Here is an 18,522-nt window from a genome sequence, read left to right as displayed (position 1 = left end):
CCCGGCAGTTCGGGGCGGTGAGAGGAGGCGGTGAGGCGGCTGACTAGTTGATGCATCATTCGTTGTGATTGGCTGGACAATGCTGCCTCCAGATCGGCTGTCCGGATGATACCTTGGTGCCTTACGTGCATCTACCTTCGTATACAGCTTCGAATATAGGTTCATTGACCCTCTTCAACTTACGAGTCCGAAATATGATCTTTCGTGCTGGCAATTGCCGTTCTATTATATTCTCTTGTCTCACTATGTCTTACCAAAACCATATCTCACTAAGCGCACTACAATAAAATTACAGTCCTGGAGAATGACGAAACGCAGCTGACAACATATATAAACAGTGAATGAAAACAACTATCGCATATTATATAGCAATGCCTACTCCTGCTTCACTCTCGGGTACTTCCAGGTCCAATTCCGAATGTGGTCGGGATCGATCCCGTCGTCATAGGCCGCCACCTTGGCGTCCAGCTGCCAATTAATGAACTTCTCCCGCACCCCCGAAGCCGTGTTCCCCAGATGCTGAGAACGGTCGATAGCGTCGATCGCCAGGCTGTATCGGTCGGTCTGGTTGCGGATCGCCAGCTCGAACGGCGTGTCGATGTTGCCCTTCTCGCGGTATCCGCGGACGTGCAGGTTCCACTGCCCCGGACGCCTGTAGGTCATGCGGTGGATGAGCCACGGGTAAGAGTGGAAGTTGAAGATGATGGGCCTGTTGTCCGTGAAGATCGACACCCAGTGGCGGTCTGACATGCCGTGTGGGTGCTCGGTCTCGGAGATCAATCGGAACAGGTCGACCACGTTGACGAATCGGACTTTCAACTGGGGCAGATGATCGCGGAGGAGTGTGACGGCTGCGAGGGCCTCCTGGGTGGGGACGTCGCCGCATGCCGCCATCACCACGTCTGGTTCCTGGCCCTGGTCGTTGCTCGCCCAGTCCCAGATCCCCACGCCCTTGGTGCAGTGCTCGATGGCCTCTTGCATGTTCAGGTACTGGATGTGGTCCTGCTTGTCGGCGACCACCACGTTGATGTAGTTCACGCTGCGGAAGCAGTGGTCCATGACCGAGAGCAGCGTGTTCCCGTCGGGTGGGAGGTAGACGCGGACCACCTCCGGGCTCTTGTTGGCGACGATGTCCAGGAAGCCTGGGTCCTGGTGGGTGAAGCCGTTGTGATCCTGTCTCCACACGGTGGCCGTGAGAAGGATGTTAAGCGAGGCGACCTTGGAACGCCATTCGACTTCAAGGCACTTCTCGATCCACTTGCAGTGCTGGTTGACCATGGAGTCGATGACGTGGATGAACGGCTCGTAGCTGTTCAGGATACCGTGTCGGCCAGACAGAATGTAGCCTTCCAGCCAGCCCTCGCAGGTATGCTCGCTCAGCATCTCCATCACACGGCCCGCCGGAGCGAGGTTGCCTCCGTCCTTGTCCTCTTCGAAGTACTCGCCCATCCACACCTTCTTGCCGGCCTTGTAAACCTCAGCCAGCTTGTTGGACTCGGTCTCATCCGGTCCAAACAACCGGAACGAGGTCATATTCCGCGCGATCACGTCTCGCAGGAACTTCGACATGTTGATCATGCTTCCGCGGATCGAGACACCGGGCTCGATGTCAGGGAAGGCGTAGTCACGGAAATCCGGCATGTCGAGGGGCCTGCGAAGCAAGCCCCCATTGGTCACGGGATTGGCACTCATACGGGAGTTTCCCTTCGGTGCAAGGGCCTTGAGCTCCGGCTTCAGCGTTCCGTTCGAGTCGAAGAATTCCTCCGGCTTGTAACTCTTCATCCATGACTCCAACAGCTTCAGGTGGGCGGGGTTCTTGAGAACATCGGGAAGGGGGATCTGATGCGCGCGCCAGAATCCCTCAAGGTACTTTCCGTCCACTTCTCTCGGGGCAGACCACCCCTTGGGGGTTCGGAGAACGATCATGGGCCAACGGGGCCTGAATGGCTTTCCGGAGTCTCGCGCCTGCTTCTGATACTTCTTGATCTCCACGACGCATTGCTCCAGGGTTGCTGCCATGGCTTGGTGCATGCTCTCCCTGTCGCTGCCTTCCACGAAGTACGGAGTCCAGCCGTAGCCAGCAAACAGATTCGACAGTTCTTCGTGGCTGATACGCGCCAGGACGGTCGGGTTGTTGATCTTGTATCCGTTGAGATGGAGCACAGGAAGAACCGCGCCGTCAGTGATAGGGTTGAGGAACTTCGTGCTGTGCCAGCTTGTCGCCAGAGGCCCGGTCTCGGACTCACCGTCGCCCACCATCGTCAAGGCGATCAGGTCAGGATGGTCAAAGACGCTGCCGAAGGCATGCGAGATCGAATACCCAAGCTCGCCACCCTCGTGGAGACTGCCCGGTGTCTCAGGGGTAGCATGGCTACCAATACCGCCGGGGAAAGAGAACTGCTTGAAGAACTTCTGCATGCCCTTCTCGGTCTCGCTCTTGTCGGTGTACACCTCAGAGTAGACGCCCTCCAGGTACGCCTGCGACAGAATGCCTGGCGCACCGTGGCCCGGACCGGAAACGAAAAACGCGTCCAGGTCGTACTTTTTGATCAGGCGGTTCATGTGAATCCAGGTGAAGGACTGGCCGGCGTCCGAACCCCAGTGGCCCAGGAGTCGAGCCTTCAGATGCTCCACTTTCAAGGGCTCCTTCAGGAGAACGTTGTCGCGCAGAAAGAGCATACCAAGACACAGGTACATGCTTGCTCGGAAGTACGTGTCCATCTTTTTCAGCTCCTGCGCCTCAAGGGGCTCGCCCTTCACTGTGGAGCGAGTTGGGCCATAGACAGTGATGCTGGCTTTGTCCGCGTTCGACGCCATGATTGATCTGCCGTGGAGTTAGTCAATGGCGACCAAGGTGAGGTTTAGTCAGTAGAAGATATACAAAGTACATACCTATTTCTTGCGATGGGTTACTGTTGATGATAGATGTGGTTATCCGTCCTCAAAGATCTGCCACATGTGGGTAAGACAGAACGAAGCGGGTAAATCAGTACTTCCACATTCGAAGCGAGTTCCTGAGCGCCAGCAGATATATAAGCTCGCTGACGAGCACATCCTCTGCAACATTGTTACGCACTACTATTGTGTTCGTGTGACGGATAAGTCGAAGACGGCAAGTCAATGACGTCTACATAGGTGTCAACCCGTCACCACTACGTTGCAATGCGGTTCAGGTCCTTCTGGTCCCTGACTCTTCAGCTGACTCTTCAGGTAAGAAAGAACAGGATGTAGAGATGAATGATGAGACATTGTAATTGCTGAAAAGTGATCTGATCATGGCCGTGAGAGTCGATAAGCTGGATGATGCATCTGATAAGGTTCACTATCAAAAGCGTCGCTTTTATCGAGGTACCATGACGTCATGTCACTGCATCAATCAAGGGGTTTCCCTCGTTTACCTGGAGTAATTCCTACTTAAGCAAATTGCCATGGAAAGATTCATTCATATCTATGGGTAGGGTACTCAGATAGCCGTCACAAGTCCGTGCTATTCATCTTACAGCGAACACAAAGGAATAAAGAGCGCTGGATGACTGGGGATTTTCCTGTGGAGTTTACAACCAAGGGACCGAGCTGACTACTTTTGACTGTCTATTGACCTCATACTATATTGACTCTCAGTGGACATGGCCACACTCGGACATACTCCTGACCCTGACGGCCGGACCACACGGATGCATACACCGTCCGACTACAGGTCCCAACCACCCTGTTTCTTCATGAAACCCTTCGGATCATAAGCCTTGGCAACCTTCTGCAGCTTCGCCTTATTCTCCTCTCCATAACTCGAGTACACGTCCTGATAATCAGCGGCATCGTTCATGAACAGCGGGTTTTGCCTGATATATCCACGTCAGTATTTCCACGGATAGACAACTAAGGAGAAGGGGGGAGGGTTCTTACGAGATGAACTCCACATCGCCGGACTTGTAGTTGGTGGGCTTCTGTCCCTTGAACTTCTCGTCGAACTTGGAATTGGCACCGTCTCCCATATTCTTCAGATATGTCGGGCACGCGTTGTTGCATACGGGGTTCACCCAGATCAGGTCATTCTCTACCCAGATGCGGTCCCCGTGGTCGGGGTGCAGTCCCATGGCGTTACCCCCGTTGGCCTGCGAAGCTTTGGCAATCAGGACGGATACGGGTTGGGGGGTGAACGTGCCGATCTGGATGTCAATGTTCCGGCTCGAGTCGTTCTTGATCTGGTCCTGGTATAGTTTCCAGTGATCCTCGAAAAGCTCGCTGGTCTTTTTGGGGTCCAGGTTGGGAAATGCGTTCACTCTGGCTGCCGCGTTAATGCCATAGATCTTGCCTCCACCCGTTTGGTCGGCCAGCTCGGGATAGGTCGTGGTGTCCGTGGTGTTCAGCAACGGCTTGATCTTGTCCAAGCTTCCAAACGCACCCGCAGGCGGCGTCGGTCCATCGTAGAAGAAGAACAGAGCCGGGTTGGACACGGCTGCTCCCGGTAGACCAAAGTCGAAGGTCGGAATGACGGCGGACTTGGGGTCTGGGTAGTCCCGGACGAACTCCGACACGGCCTCGAAGACGGCCTGTCGGTCGTTGCGAGAATAGAACCGGATACCACCCCAGACTTTGCCGTCCACACCGGCGGGGTGCGCTTTCAAGGTGAACTTGGTCACGATGGCGAAGCGATTGCCGCCTCCTTTCAGTGCCCACCAGAGGTCTGGGTTGGTCTTGCTGTTCGCGTGGGTGACTGTGCCATTTCCGAGGACCACCTCGAAGTCGATCACGTTGTCACAGGCCAATCCCTAGCAATCTGTCAGAAATTCGCGTCCCTATGCTTCAAAAGGGCAAGGGTTTTATTTACATATTGAGCTGACAAGTAAGAGAGACCCCCTCCCAGAATGAAGCCGCCAACGCCAATGTTGGAGAGTCGGCCTCCAACGGCGATCTTGTTGTCCTTGGCCCCCGCCTCATAGACATCGCCCCATCTGGCACCGGGACCCACCTCGAAGCTCTTGCCATCGGAGGACAGGGTCGCCGAGGAGAGGTTCTCGTTGAAAGAGATCAGGACCCCTCCTGCCGTGCTTGAAATGCCCGCATTGAAGTTGTGGCCACCGGACTTGAGAGCGAATTCGGCGTTGGGATGCTCGTTCAGGTGCTTGACGGCGTCGGAAACCTGCTCGGCGTTGGACGGGAAGAAGATACACGCCGGACGGTTTCTCGCATTGACTCCATTCCAATACTCGGAGCGCGCAGTCCGGTACATGGAGGCATTGAGGGCGGATTCGGGGCCTTGCGGGCTCAAGGGGTCCCACACAGTGTACTCGGGGTAATGTTTGTGAAGTTTCTCGCACACGTCAATGCTCGAGGCTGCCGCCAGGGCGCCGAACGACAGGATGGTCGGGATCTTCATGTTGTGGCGGGGAGTGATGCGATCCACGGGAATTCCTCCTGCCCCCCAGAGGGCAAAGGGGGACTTGCGGGGGAATTATAGTCGCCATTCTCCTGGCCCATCTTCGGGTCTAGACAAGGACGGCTTAACAGCTGATTGAGTTCAATGCCGACCTCGGTTATGTCACATTCAGATTGTTGCTGAAGATCATCATTAGGATGGGTCTGGGGAATTCATCCTTTAATATCAACCCTATCAACCGTTATTTGCCGGTTCATGCGGGGTGGGTAGGGGAAGAAGAAGTACCGATCTTCAAGGGGCTTAGGCCGCTTACCACTTATGGAGTAGTTGTGATGCTCGTGCGGAGAAGAGAGGCCGGAATACGACGAATACGTCGAATACGTTGGATACGCCGTTTGTACGCGACGATCGCGAAATGGCGCAATGCGGCAGGTGAACCTCGGACTTTGTTGTCTAGGAATATCATTAACTTGAATCTTTGAACTTGTTGGTTCATACTTCCTCATTGACATGCGTGGTCCATTGTCTTGAGTACGGGCATTGTTCAATTCTACTGTGTCAGGAGGATGAAACCCTTCATTGGGACCCCTGAATCAAATAGCATTAAGATTGAACAGAGGGCCTAAGTTGTCCTGATAGTGCGTGGTTGTACTTGAGCAACTCTTGAGGTGCTACGGTGCATGTCTAGAGACCGCATAACGATGATATGAACAAGATTTATAATATGTATATACATAGAAGAATAATTTGTACTCTATCTAATCAAGAAAATAGACTCCTTAGGGTATGTTCCAAAAACGCCAACGTGAATGGACCTACACCCAGCTATAACACCAAAGTCTAAGTGGACACCTTTTTCGCATCGGTCATGGGCTGATACTCGGAGAAGGTCTCAGGCCAGAACATCATCTTCTCTTCTTTCGGTGTCGCGGCAACGAGCTTAGGAACCTGCGGGCATTTCAAATCAGCCATGTCCTATACTCAAATCAGATATAATCCCAACGTACCGCTTGTCTGCTGGAGATGCGTCTCCACATATTAGCACGCGGGTTAAACCGCGCCGGCGTTCCCACGCCACCGGTCTTCTCCTCGTCTTCCTTGATGATCTTCTCCAAAGACTTTTTCACATCCGAGAAACTTTCAAAGGCAATGTACGGAATCTTGTGTTCGATGCAGTATTCCTCCAAGCGAAGACCTTTCCGTGCAAACAGAACATCTGCTTCGTGAGCTGCTGCCAGATCAGAGATACCGTCGCCGATGAAAATAATGAGAGGAATCTCGCCGTCGATGCAATCTGCCGCAGCCTCTGCACGAGCCTCTTTCATGGATATAGATTTGTCGTGACCCAGTTCAGTTTCATGTCGCCAAATGGGCTTCCACTGCGACCCATCGCTACCGATGTCGGCTTCGTTGGCCACGATTTGAATTTTCGAAGACTATCGTTGGGTTAGTTATATCATTGTTCGGTATACCAAAGGAGGAAACCGAAACACCCAAAGCCAAAGTAATGGTGAAACATGAGGTATGAATAAGAAAAGAAAAAAGCAAATAGAAAGGGTAAAAAAGATAAGATTCTAAACGCACCTTGTCTTCTCCAAGGAAAGTGTCCAGCACCTTCCGTAGGACAGGCTTCAGCCCGGCGCTAATGATGTTGAAATCAATACCCTTATCAATGCAAAATTGGTGAAAATCTTGGAAGCCTTCGTCCATCTCTAGTTGTTTCTCCATGACTTCGAACCCAGACTCGAAGGGAACCTGGAGCGAACCCCACATCTCTTCGGAGGCTTCGCGAAAGGACCGCTGCCCCGACTTGATCTGCTCCTCAATGAGCTGCCGATGCTTCGATCCGCAGCCTAGATTGTCGACGAGCACATGGCCCGTGTCTTGCATGAAGATGGTGCCATCGAAATCTACAATATGGTAGTTAGCGTCCGGCGGGGATCTTTCGTTCCTGGCTCGTGTTCCTGGCTTGTGGCTTACCGGAAAAGCAAACTGTCTTTCTCATTTTGTTTGGTGTGTTTGTGCTGGGCAATATGGTGAATAGAGTTAAAAAGGGTTTGGCCGATTGGGGTGTCGGGCATGGTTATATTCCCGCGTGGCAAATGGACGGTGGCCACAATCTGAGGCACTTCCAGGGCAGCATGACGTAGACATCGTCGACTGGTTTACGACTCTTTCCCAGTTTCCACCGAGAGAGGGCCGTGGTGGGCGCGAAATGCGGATCCAGAGGCAAAGCCTATAATAATCGGCATATGTGTGGACCCAGAGGGCCAAGACAAGGAAAAATGGCCTGGCTTTAGAACTGGGAAATCCCATCCCGCCGGCATGCCGACCGAACTGTTGCGCTGATTGGTGAATTCTCCTGGCTGATTAAGATTAACGTCATTGTTCCAATGCAAAAGAGTCTGGCGGGCTCTTCTGCCACCTGTGGCCAAGACGGAGACTCACAGTCCTCGGTAGACCTTCCCATGAATCACATCCACCATCCACCACTTTAACCAGATAACTTAAGACCATCATCGTGTAAAATGACATATGACCACGGATAGTACTGATGAAGATATTGCCTTTTTGGCGGTATCACGGGTGTTGGGTGTTTGAATACTCGAATATCAGCCCAATAGGGCGCTTTATTAAGCTGTGCATTCTCATCTCTGTAGACTCCCTTCATACAGAAGAAAGTCTGGACCGCATATTTAGCACGAAAATATAATATCAACTGTGGCGATCACGAAATAGCGTCAGTTATTATCGCAAGGAATGAGATAGAATGCTCATCGTTTCCGTTTAGAGCACCACGACAACCAAATCATGTCTGTGTGCTATCGGCCTTCCATGTGACGTATGAGCATTTGGTATTGAGATGTGGCTGTTGTTGTCACAACAGCCTCAACGTAGGCTGTTCCATCGTGGCGACCATCACCATAACAAAACTGTCTCCTCCCACTATCCTTGGTACAATAGAGTAGGAGAGTATGATTATGGGGTCATTGAAACCCCGGGTGGGGAATGGAGTGGTTTGTGGAGCCAGATAAAGAAGCAAAGTATGGGCATTGGGCGTTCGAGACGCAACATTCTATTAACTACCCCATTGTGATGGAATTTAAGGATGGGGCGGTTGCATATTATATATAGTGTGCAGTACAGGCAGAACAATCCATTGAATCAAATGAAACTGTTTTAGGAAGTTTCTTTATTGAAACAACCATACATAATTATATATATATATGAATATCAAGGAACAACGAGTGTCCCATTTATTCTTTATCAAATTGACGGATAAGGCCATGGTGCACATAAGAAAACCGCATGCGGCGTCGTCTCCAACAACAAATGAAGATATAGGGGATAATCATGGATAATCTCTTGCGCAGTTGCGATAACTTGCCTTTTTATTCTTAGAGAGATTCAACACATCTCTAATTTGGCCTAGAACAATGTAGAACACTTTATTCGATGAATAGTAGCGGAATAGTCCGCTACTCCATTCAATAAGCTTTTGAGCCGACGTCATAGACAGTTGACACTGATTGGCATTAAGGTTGACCGATCCATCTGAGCTTAAAAAAGTGGTGACTGCAACCGTCCATTCTCAGGGAGGGAGGTGTTCATATATAACATCTGGAGTCTCTGCGTGCATGTGTGCATTCGGAGAAGTCCATGACACATCAAACCTCCCAACATCAATACCCCCTTGCAGAACAACAAAAACAACTTCTCCATCCTAAAGTCCAACATCAACAAAACCAACACAATGGCAACCGTCAACACCACACCCCTAAGGATCGCCATCGCCTGCGACGAAGCCGGCCACGACTACAAAGAAGCCGTCAAGGAGGCCCTTGAAAACCACCCGCTCGTGGAATCCGTCACAGACGTCGGCGTCGACTCGCCGGCTGACAAAACCGCCTACCCCCATCCCGCCGTCCACGCATCTCTGCTCGTCCGCGCCGGCCAAGTGGACCGCGCGCTATTGATCTGCGGGACCGGGATGGGCGTCGCCATCTCCGCGAACAAGGTCCCCGGCATCCGGGCGGTGTCCGCGCATGACCCGTTCAGCGTGGAGCGGTCGGTGCTCAGCAACAATGCGCAGGTTCTGTGCTTTGGGCAGAGGGTGATCGGGGTGGAGTTGGCGAAGAAGTTGGCGTCGGAGTGGGTGCAGCATCGGTTCGATCCGAAGAGTGCCAGTGCGCAGAAGATTGAGACGATCCATAATTATGAGAGGGATTTGGTGGGGGTTGCGGCGTCATAGAATTGTTATATCATACTGTAATCATATCATACTGTAATGAAGAGGGAAGAAAGCGATCTCCCTTGAAGTTGTCACCAGAGCTGAATAGTCCGCGAGGCTGACCATGTAAGAGAATTGGCTACCACAACCGTAACAGCAAAAGATCAAGACATAACCAGGAATAGACGTAATGCAACGTGCGAATAAGCCAGACACTGTAAGAAAAAACACCTTACAGCCAAGTAGAAAGTAGAAAATAGAAAAACATAAGCCCAACGCGGGGGTCGAACCCGCAACCTTGAGATTAAGAGTCTCACGCTCTGCCGATTGAGCTAGCCAGGCAACTGGTGATTTCACCTTCGAACAGTTTGTATAAAGAAACATGCCATACTAGATACTTGTTCATCACGGTTTGAAAAAAGAGTATGACAATGCTAGAAAGGACCCCGAAACACGTTCCCAACCATCACCTGTCGCCCGCCTAGAAAAAATGGTTTAGAAAACATGCCATGAACATCGTATAAGAGATATGCTGTTACAGGAAATTAGAAACAATTCCAAAAAAAAAGAGGCTCGTGTTATTACCATAAAAAGGGCGTAACTTCATTAATATCCATAGGGAAGAAAAGTGAAAACGGGACTGCATGGGGGTTGACAGTTCAAATCTTAAAGCACGAAAGGGATAGATGTGCAGCTGTCAAGACACCACCTTCCACAATCCTACCAGACGAAAAGGATCGAGAAAGCCCGGTGCTGGTTTAATTCGCCGCGCGAAGAGCACGTAGCCTGGCCCCCAGCCCATCTTCGAGTTCCGTGTCGGTCTGCTTCTGATCTTTGACATCTTCCTTCGGAGCCGGGTTTGTTTCCAAAGCCATTCGCATATCGACGCCGGCGTCATCAGCAAGTTGCTCCATTAAACGGTCAACATCAGTCTCTCCCTCCGCACCGTATTCCTGCATCGAGATCCCCGAGGCGACATCCTCAATAGCACTACTAGCGATCTTGAAATCTTCCGAGCGTGCAAGGAAGTTGTTCGCGTGAGAGACCAGATGCTCAAGGTTGACACTCTTCGATGCGGCGTCCAGACCCCGGGACGCCAGCGCCAGCGTCCGAGAAGTGTCGCGAGTGCTCTGCGCCGCCTTGAGCTCGTTGATTATCACATCAGCCCGAGCGGCTTCCGCTCTCAGGGTAACCTGTCGGCGTTTTTCGCGCACAGCGGACGAGGCATGGATGCGGGCGATTTGGAATTCGCGGTTTTTCATGGCCTTGTCGGCCTTGGCTTTCTCGGATTTGAAGGTGGACTCTGCGCGAGAAGCCTCTTTTTTGAGCCTGTTGGAATGTAACTATTCAAAAATGTTTTCGATTAGCTACCCCGATTAATGAAACTAAACGGGAAGGATGTCCAACCTTGACATTAGTCCGGGCTTCGAAGATTGGATCCTTGCGAACCATTTTGATTAAGGCGGGGGTGGGACGCTTCTTCTGGTTTCGCTTTCTTTTTTGTGGGGTTGGTTATGGAAAATGGATATTTCCAACGTATATATCAAGTAGACCGCGAAAGTCGAAGACAAAAAAGTGAGAAAGATGTCAAAGTCGAGTAGGTGAGAGGCAGTTTCTGGCGCAAGCAAGTGGGAGGCAACGTTCGTGGTCGAAAGATTCTAGAATGAGTGAGGGGAGCCTTGTGTGGCAACGTCACCCCGATCTGTAACAGGGATCAGCCCGAGGAGTACCCAGACCATCTAGTGCATCCTTCTCAGTTAGGTAAGCCACATGTACATTGATTTCAATGGACTTTTTAAGTATATTTCATGAAAAAGTTACCACACAACCATATTGGGTCGGAGTATCGAAATATTTTACTACGCCTACAAAGACCATGATTCGCAATTCATTCAACCAAGATCAAGGGATATGTGCATAACAAAGAAACAAGGTAAATGCCGTGATAAACTCCTATCCACAAATAAATATGAATAAACTCAAGGAAAACTCATGTCAAGTCATAGAGACATAAACATATGCCGTTAAGGTGTCTCCTGGAGAAAAATAGGCGGAATGGAAAGACCAAAAAGGTATCTAACAGAAAGTGACTGAGGAGGGCACAATGTACACGCCTTCCTCCAGCCGGCGCACTTGGTCCCCGACCCGTTCGATGGACATCGGCTACGCCGTAACATCCATGGTATCATCTCCTGCTTCAAGAGCGCTCTGTCTCTCGGGGTCAGGGACGACCACTCCACGTCCTCTGCCCGCCAGCAATTCTCGTCGGACCTCGGGCCCGATATCCTTGTGTCCGCGAACCAGCAACAAGTCGAGGAGCGCCTCTCGTTGATCTTCGGTGATATCGTTGCGGTAGCGTTGTGCGAACACTAGCAATGACTGGTGCCAAAGCACGGGAAGTTTGTATGCTTTGCTGGCTTCGCGCGCGTGCCCGTCCGCCATGATCGAATCCTCGTCGTTGGCGCGGAAGCGAAGGAAATGGAAAACAAGAGCGTCGATGACCTTGTAGGGCAAAGCATATTTCTTCTCCAGGAAGACACGGATGAACATATTCACAGCACCGGTGCTTTCCAGCGATCTCGAGGATTGTTCCGCGGAAAGATCGCACATGCGCAGTAATGCGGCGGCCGAGTGCAACACTGGGATGGAGACTCGAGAGATGACCGACGAGACGATGTGAGCCTCCCGCAGGGTACACATGCCGCCGGAGACAAGAGGAAACAAGAATCCCTTGAAAAAGCAAGCCGGCTTGTATAGGGCCTTCTTCAGGGAATTGTACGTATGGACGTTGAGTTTCTTGGTCTCACGGATCTCTTCGCGGACACGGTCCAGCAAAACCATGGAGATGAACTCCTGCGCCACCGCAGGCTTGGACGAGATGAAAATCCTTGTTGCAGCATAAGTGGCGTTGGCGGTCCACGACTCTGGACGGGTGATATCGAGAAGGGTAGGCCAGTTGGGGATCGAAGGGAGAATTTTGAAAGGTTTTGGGAGAGGTCCGGACTTGTAGCGGGAAAGAATCATGCCAACTCTGGTCTATGTTAGAATCCTAGACATGCAAGTGCCGGTCCAAGGTGCTCACTTTTCATAAACTTCTATCGCCTTAGCTGGGATCTGAACGGCATCTTCAGGCGCTCCACCACCTTGGACGAATGGCCCGCTCTCGCCAGAACCAGACTGCTTTGCTTCATGCTCTGCGATCTTCTCCAGAATGAGATCAGCCAGGTTCGTGCTCTGGCCACGGGATTCTGGCCCCGAGGGGTTGAATATCGGGTCTTCGTCGTCGCGAGGAATGAATTTATGGAATAAATCGAGATCATTCGGATCAACTTCCTGTTGAATAAGTCAGCATGGAGAGTTTCTTTGGGAATCTAGCCGTGTCCATACCACTTCCTCAACTTCTTCCTCCTCGTCGCCCCATTGCTCTTCCATGTTTCCTTCGTCGTCCGACAGCAATTCATCGTCCTCCGGTCGAGAGCCAAAGTCGAACGCCGAATGCTCATTTGTGGGCACCGGTCCCGCGATAGATTTCCGTTCGGCGGCATCCTCGTCGGCTAGTTCCTGGCCGATTTGAAGGATCTTGCGCGACGTTTTCGCGTCGATAAAACGCTCGCCATCCTCATTGTCTTCGCCCGTTTGCGAAACACGCTTGTTCTTTTTGCCGGGCTGGGCCCGAATATGGCCTGCAGTAACGATATCCTCAGCGAGAGGATTATGTCTGCGCGCACCAGCGGTGGCGCGAGTTGCAGCTGCCTTGGGCATCGTGGCTGCCTTCCCTCGGTTTGGGTAAAGCTATAGGTTCAAAGTATTCCCAATCGAAACTGCAAGACAGGACCGAGGATGGACAAATTTTTTTTTTTCTCAGAGACTTAGATCGCCAGGATGCCAAGGCGGAGATAAAGCACGATATGGAAAATGTGTGTAAATTTCCGGTCATGTGACCACTGCTGCCAAACTTTTTTTTTCTGCCCTTTTTTCCCCTCCTCGAGCTGGCCCAAATTTCCAGGTGGGGAAGAGGGCGGTAGATATCCTTACCGCTTAGCTTACCGCTTAGATTGCTGTCAGCTCTTTTGCCAGCAGTACCCTTACTGACCGCCTCCTTTGACGTAGTAATCCATCTTGCGCCTATGTTTTTTCCACCTTCAACTCTTGTGATATTGCAGAAACCCTGAGTGACTTGGACTGTCTACTGTGTATCTACTGCGAATCATACAGATCGCTTTAGGTCCTTCATCAATCGTCGAACTACTGTACGTGCTGGAGCTCCACTTCTGAACTCCTCGTAATGAGGAATCGTTCGAGATCCCGTGGACACTAAGTCATCTCTCTGATTGTTGCTGGAATGCGAAGCTGACCAAATCATAGGTAGAAACAGGCCTTCTACGAGATATCTACTCCCTATTGACGTATACGACAGGGGCAGGGACTTTGTGTTGTATCGGGCTTTCTAGCTTCCAATTGCGTCATATCCAAATTCGGCCACCACGGTCCAGGACCCTGCATCCTCGTCGCCAATGCGCGTTTCGCATCGACCATAACAACTATCTCACACGGCCAATTCGCATTCCCTCCGATCGATCGACTCTATCTACACCCAGCCTGATCACCCGAGGAGCTATACTTGTTACTACATGTGTCATCCCTCAGGGAGCTCGCCTTTCCCGCCTGGGATTCCACGGCCGTGAAGAGCTCTGCCAGAAGCGTGACATTCGTAAACCACCCTGTTGCGTCGAGACAATCACTCTGAATATAGTCATCCTCCTAGTACCACTTGGCCCAAATTCGAGTGCCAAGGAGCACCACCACAGCCGCAAACTATGGCCTCTACACAACCCACCGGATCCCCGGCCCCCTCATCAAACATCAATTCTCCAATTCAACCCCCGGGGAGCCTACCTTTCTTCAACGGACCTCCGTCAGACCAAAATGCCAGATCCTCGCCCGCGGCCCCAAGCATAGTCTCCGCCCAGGGTGACGGGGGGAGATCGAAGCGCAACAAACGGGACAGTCGCAAAAAGCGCGAAGCGAAAGGGCTCGACACGGATAGTGCGCCCCCCAAGAAAAAGACTGCCGCCGTCCAGAACTCCACCCTTTCGAGCTCGGACTTGTCCATCCTACGGCCTCTGCTGATTTCGGAGCCAAGACCATCAGACTTGCTGCCCCCCCAACCTCGCCAGATGAACTTCGTGGCTCGGAAAGAATCAGGGACAATCGGCCAGAACTACGAATTCTATGAAGTCGCCGACAAACTTACCAATAAGAACGGATACCGCTATAGCTACGCCATCGCCGACCCAGGGTTCCCGCACATCAAGTACCGCCAAACTGATGTCAGCCCATACCACGCCCGTTTCAGCTTCGAGGACTCACCGGCTGCGATATCCTTCAGCAAAGACGCCCTCGCCGTTACAACCAGCGAACCGTGGCATACCGCGCGCGCAAATGTCTGTGCGCGTGAAGGGACCTTTTACTACGAAGCGCGCATCATCAACGGTGTCATGCAGGGTCCAGATGCAACGGAGACGTCCGGGAACGGGAAATTACCTTCTAGGGGCCATGTGCGTCTTGGATTTGCGCGCAGGGAGGCAGACCTAGACGTCAACGTGGGTGTTGACTGCTACGGTTACGGGATACGTGATGTGAATGGAGAGGTGGTCAATCGGATGCGCTGCGAGTATTTCTTCCCGAAAGGCGAATCGATCCGCGAGGGGGATGTCATCGGTTTACTCATTACTCTTCCGCCTCTGTCTCTCCATAAGAAAATAGTGGAGGGCGCCTATGATCCTGCGGTTGATGGCGATGCATCGACTCCGAACTCCGAACCGCCGTCCGCCGCGAACATCATTCGCGATCGTATCCCCTTCCATTATAAATCCGACTTTTACTGGCAGCAGTCGAACGTGTTCCCCTCGAAACAGCTCCGCGATTACGCTTTCAATCTCAAGGAAACATCAACCCTGGGTCAACCGTCACCAACCAATACCGAGGACGCCTCGTTGCGCACCCTCCCCGGGTCCAGCATTACCATCTTCAAAAACGGTGTAAAGATGGGCACTCCTTTCAGGGAGTTATACGCCTTCCTCCCGCCGGCAAGTCGACTCGTAAACGGGACCAACAATTTGGGCCTCGGCGAGCGAGAGAACGCAGATGACGGCATGGTTGGGTATTACCCCGCCGTGAGCTGCTACAACGGCGGTGCGGTGGAATGTCGCTTTGAGGCGCCTTGGTGGTTTGGCCCGCCGCCTTATGCGGACAATGACGAACCTGTCCGCGGCATGGGAGAGCGGTTCAACGAGCAGATTGTTGAAGATATCGTGGCCGACGTCGTCGATGAGGTCGAGGCTATGCTGGTCTGGGGCGGCGTTGATGGCGACGTCGTTGGGAAAGCAGAGATCGATGGCACGGGTTCTGGGGCTGTTGGGGGGTCTGAGGTTCTTAAAGGAGGTGTTGGGGCTGCGTACGAATCCGCTATGCCTGCAGACGTTGTGTCGAACCATGTAGTTCTTGAAAACATTGGCAACAATGCTGTGCCGGCTCCTTCGGAGCTAGAGGTTGGTGCTAGCCATACCACGGGCGACACGCCTATGGCAGATGGTACTGAAGGTATATCGAATGCAGAAGCTCCAGAAAATGCAGCAACTGGTGGAGACATCGAGATGTCCTAAGTTTGCTTGCGTGGGCTGATATGGCATGGATGGTGGTCAATTTGCATATAGTTCCCCTTGATTGTTGGCCTTCGATACCAGTCTCCACCATCCAAATCAACAGGATAAGACAGGTCGTTTGTTTGGACTGGAGACAATGTTGACTCCTTACCCATTGAAATTTACAGGCTGTGGGTTGGCTTAGTACAATGATGTGGAAGAGAACAAAAGAGAGAAGAAAAAAGAAAAGATTCGGAGTCAAAGTGCTGCAGCACTCCTTAAATCAACCGTAGGAGTTTGTGGCCCATGATATTCAAGAACTCGACCGTACAAGATATTCCGCTGTCTGTAGGACCAGGTCATCATCACCGTACTGGCCAATTACTTGGATCCCGGCCGGGCCCCCATCTTCGCCCTCGTGGCAATCCGTGGTGGACGGGATGGAGATAGCTGGTAGCCCGGCTAAACTAGCAGGGACTGTAAACACATCGTTCATGTAGCCATCTAGAGGGGTAGTGGCGCTCGGATCCAACAGCTTTGATATTTCCGGAGGTGAAGAGGGAGCTGTCGGGCATATAAGGATGTCGACGCCAAAGTCTTCAGGTTCTTGGTCCTCATTCGGTTTCAAAGAAGACAAAGGTTTGTTTGCCGCAAAAACGTCATTGAAATCTTTCTGGACAAGACGGCGGACTCGTTGCGCTTGGATGAAATAATTGTCCATAGCGTCGGCGCTCAGGCTGAACGCGCCGAGGAGGATCCGTCTTTGGACTTCTTGTCCAAACCCCTCTCCTCTGGTTTTGGCATAGAGAGTTTCCCCTGGTTGTATGTCACTACCTTCTGAGCGCGTCCCATATCTTACACCATCGTATTTCGCCAGGTTGGAAGAGGCTTCTGCAGGCGCGAGAACGTAGTATGCCGATAAAGCTGATTTGGTTGTCGGAAGAGAGACAGGAAGGATGGCGTGGCCTTGTTTCCGCATACGATCCAAGGTGCCGGACCAAGCACGGCGAACTGAAGGCGCAAGTTCTTGTATATTGTACTCGACGGGAAATCCAACTCTGAGGGGTCGAGATGTCATCCGAGATGCAAATTTCGGCATCTGAAGGTTAGAGAGGATTCGGGAACGCGAAGACGGAGAAAGGTTCGTCGGATCGCGTCGATCGTGTTGATTCAAGATGCCTACGTTTCAAAAGACAGTCAGTACGATGGCCTTCATATGTGATCAGAACGACTCACCAAAAACATCCTGAACATCGGATACCCTCTTCCCGAATATCCCGACTGTGTCGAGCGAGTTCGCGTATGCGACCACACCCCACCGGGAGACCAATCCATAAGACGGCTTGAATCCAAATGTGCCAGTATACGCGGCTGGTAATCTAACAGAGCCACCGGTATCTGTACCCAGAGCTCTACACATATGTCAGCTTGTTCACTTGACTTGGGCCCATGGCGTGCGACGGACTCCACTTACGCAAAACACTGATCCGTAGCGACAGCTACAGCGCTCCCACCAGAACTACCACCGGACGACAAGGCCTCTCGGTCGTGCGTCACCCGTGGACTCTGAACAGGCCCAAAAGAAGAGTATATCGAATGCGAACCCATGCCAAACTCATCCAAGTTTGTTTTTCCCGCCACGACGGCACCAGCATCTTTCAATTGTTCGACAACTGTCGCGTTGAACGGGCTGGAGAAGTCTTTCAGAATCGCGGAGGCGCACGTTGTTGGGAATTCGCGGGTACAGATGTTGTCTTTGACGGAGACTAGACGCCCGTCTACTTTGGACTTTGGTTTGCCTATATATTTCAGCTGGTTAGTTTCTATAGAAATACCCCGGGGCTTAACATGACGATTCAGCAGACAACTTACCTTGCTCACTTCGAAGGTCCGCCTCTCTCACACACTCCCTCCACTGCCCCGAGCGCTGAAGCGGGGTTATAAAGGCATTGAGAGCTGCATGGCTCGACTGGTTAATGATGCATCTTTCGGCTTCGCGCAAAAGAGACATTTAGAACTCCGGCAGAGAAACAATACGCGACAAGCTGTTGGATGCCCACTCCAGGATAGCGAGGTTGTGATTGCAAGCGCACCACCTACTAGCACAGCCACTAAGGCGAGATAAAGGTACTATAGTACAAGTTAGGTAGGCAGTATCATTTGCAGGCTAAAGACTATCAGAATAAAGTCGATCCGATCTGATGATCGGACCCGAGCTTGCCATCCTTGGCTGGACCATAATGACTAATCAATGGTTTGAATCAATCTGG

The 18,522-nt window shown here is 51.8% G+C and overlaps 8 protein-coding genes and 1 non-coding gene across 9 annotated transcripts; 2 read left to right on the top strand and 7 right to left on the bottom strand.

Moving 5' to 3' along the window:
* Positions 1-159: 159 nt before the first annotated feature.
* Positions 160-3,274, bottom strand: BDW47DRAFT_102356 (phosphoketolase family protein). The gene is made up of 2 exons (XM_024811853.1): positions 2,893-3,274; positions 160-2,824 (listed from the first exon to the last, which is right to left on the bottom strand). Exon 2 carries the CDS (start codon positions 2,815-2,817, stop codon positions 376-378), a length of 2,442 nt encoding a protein of 813 aa, XP_024673765.1. The 5' UTR covers positions 2,818-2,824; positions 2,893-3,274; the 3' UTR covers positions 160-375.
* An 83-nt stretch (positions 3,275-3,357) lies between these two features.
* BDW47DRAFT_7603 (FAD-binding oxidoreductase) lies at positions 3,358-5,475 on the bottom strand. The gene is made up of 2 exons (XM_024819784.1): positions 4,829-5,475; positions 3,358-4,769 (listed from the first exon to the last, which is right to left on the bottom strand). Exons 1-2 carry the CDS (start codon positions 5,375-5,377, stop codon positions 3,900-3,902), a joined length of 1,419 nt encoding a protein of 472 aa, XP_024673764.1. The 5' UTR covers positions 5,378-5,475; the 3' UTR covers positions 3,358-3,899.
* A 576-nt stretch (positions 5,476-6,051) lies between these two features.
* BDW47DRAFT_102353 (putative 2,3-diketo-5-methylthio-1-phosphopentane phosphatase) lies at positions 6,052-7,378 on the bottom strand. The gene is made up of 3 exons (XM_024811852.1): positions 6,962-7,378; positions 6,385-6,813; positions 6,052-6,325 (listed from the first exon to the last, which is right to left on the bottom strand). The coding sequence occupies exons 1-3, from the start codon at positions 7,265-7,267 to the stop codon at positions 6,218-6,220; spliced, it is 843 nt and encodes a 280-aa protein (XP_024673763.1). The 5' UTR covers positions 7,268-7,378; the 3' UTR covers positions 6,052-6,217.
* A 1,568-nt stretch (positions 7,379-8,946) lies between these two features.
* Positions 8,947-9,950, top strand: BDW47DRAFT_102348 (RpiB/LacA/LacB family sugar-phosphate isomerase). Its single transcript, XM_024811851.1, has one exon. It carries the CDS (start codon positions 9,132-9,134, stop codon positions 9,627-9,629), a length of 498 nt encoding a protein of 165 aa, XP_024673762.1. The 5' UTR covers positions 8,947-9,131; the 3' UTR covers positions 9,630-9,950.
* Positions 9,878-9,950, bottom strand: BDW47DRAFT_t48. Its single transcript has one exon. It is a non-coding gene; the product is annotated as a tRNA-Lys (tRNA).
* Positions 9,951-10,179: 229 nt separating this feature from the next.
* BDW47DRAFT_7553 (putative SNF7 family protein Fti1/Did2) lies at positions 10,180-11,253 on the bottom strand. Its single transcript, XM_024819771.1, has 2 exons — positions 11,016-11,253; positions 10,180-10,951 (listed from the first exon to the last, which is right to left on the bottom strand). The coding sequence occupies exons 1-2, from the start codon at positions 11,058-11,060 to the stop codon at positions 10,367-10,369; spliced, it is 630 nt and encodes a 209-aa protein (XP_024673761.1). The 5' UTR covers positions 11,061-11,253; the 3' UTR covers positions 10,180-10,366.
* Positions 11,254-11,482: 229 nt separating this feature from the next.
* Positions 11,483-13,463, bottom strand: BDW47DRAFT_7543 (snoRNA-binding rRNA-processing protein ENP1). Its single transcript, XM_024819765.1, has 3 exons — positions 12,996-13,463; positions 12,691-12,941; positions 11,483-12,639 (listed from the first exon to the last, which is right to left on the bottom strand). The coding sequence occupies exons 1-3, from the start codon at positions 13,368-13,370 to the stop codon at positions 11,772-11,774; spliced, it is 1,494 nt and encodes a 497-aa protein (XP_024673760.1). The 5' UTR covers positions 13,371-13,463; the 3' UTR covers positions 11,483-11,771.
* A 312-nt stretch (positions 13,464-13,775) lies between these two features.
* On the top strand, positions 13,776-16,419 carry BDW47DRAFT_7521 (SPRY domain-containing protein). The gene is made up of 2 exons (XM_024819757.1): positions 13,776-13,858; positions 13,974-16,419. Exon 2 carries the CDS (start codon positions 14,426-14,428, stop codon positions 16,271-16,273), a length of 1,848 nt encoding a protein of 615 aa, XP_024673759.1. The 5' UTR covers positions 13,776-13,858; positions 13,974-14,425; the 3' UTR covers positions 16,274-16,419.
* BDW47DRAFT_7525 (glutamyl-tRNA(Gln) amidotransferase subunit HER2) lies at positions 16,420-18,358 on the bottom strand. The gene is made up of 4 exons (XM_024819758.1): positions 18,125-18,358; positions 17,727-18,051; positions 17,489-17,664; positions 16,420-17,431 (listed from the first exon to the last, which is right to left on the bottom strand). Exons 1-4 carry the CDS (start codon positions 18,261-18,263, stop codon positions 16,566-16,568), a joined length of 1,506 nt encoding a protein of 501 aa, XP_024673758.1. The 5' UTR covers positions 18,264-18,358; the 3' UTR covers positions 16,420-16,565.
* Between the last annotated feature and the right edge of the window lie 164 nt (positions 18,359-18,522).

This window comes from Aspergillus candidus, assembly GCF_002847045.1.
Source record: "Aspergillus candidus strain CBS 102.13 unplaced genomic scaffold BDW47scaffold_11, whole genome shotgun sequence".
Classification (NCBI taxonomy): Eukaryota; Fungi; Ascomycota; class Eurotiomycetes; order Eurotiales; family Aspergillaceae; genus Aspergillus; species Aspergillus candidus.
The sequence above is the reverse complement of the archived record's forward strand: the minus strand, read 5'-3'. Positions and strand labels throughout refer to the sequence as shown.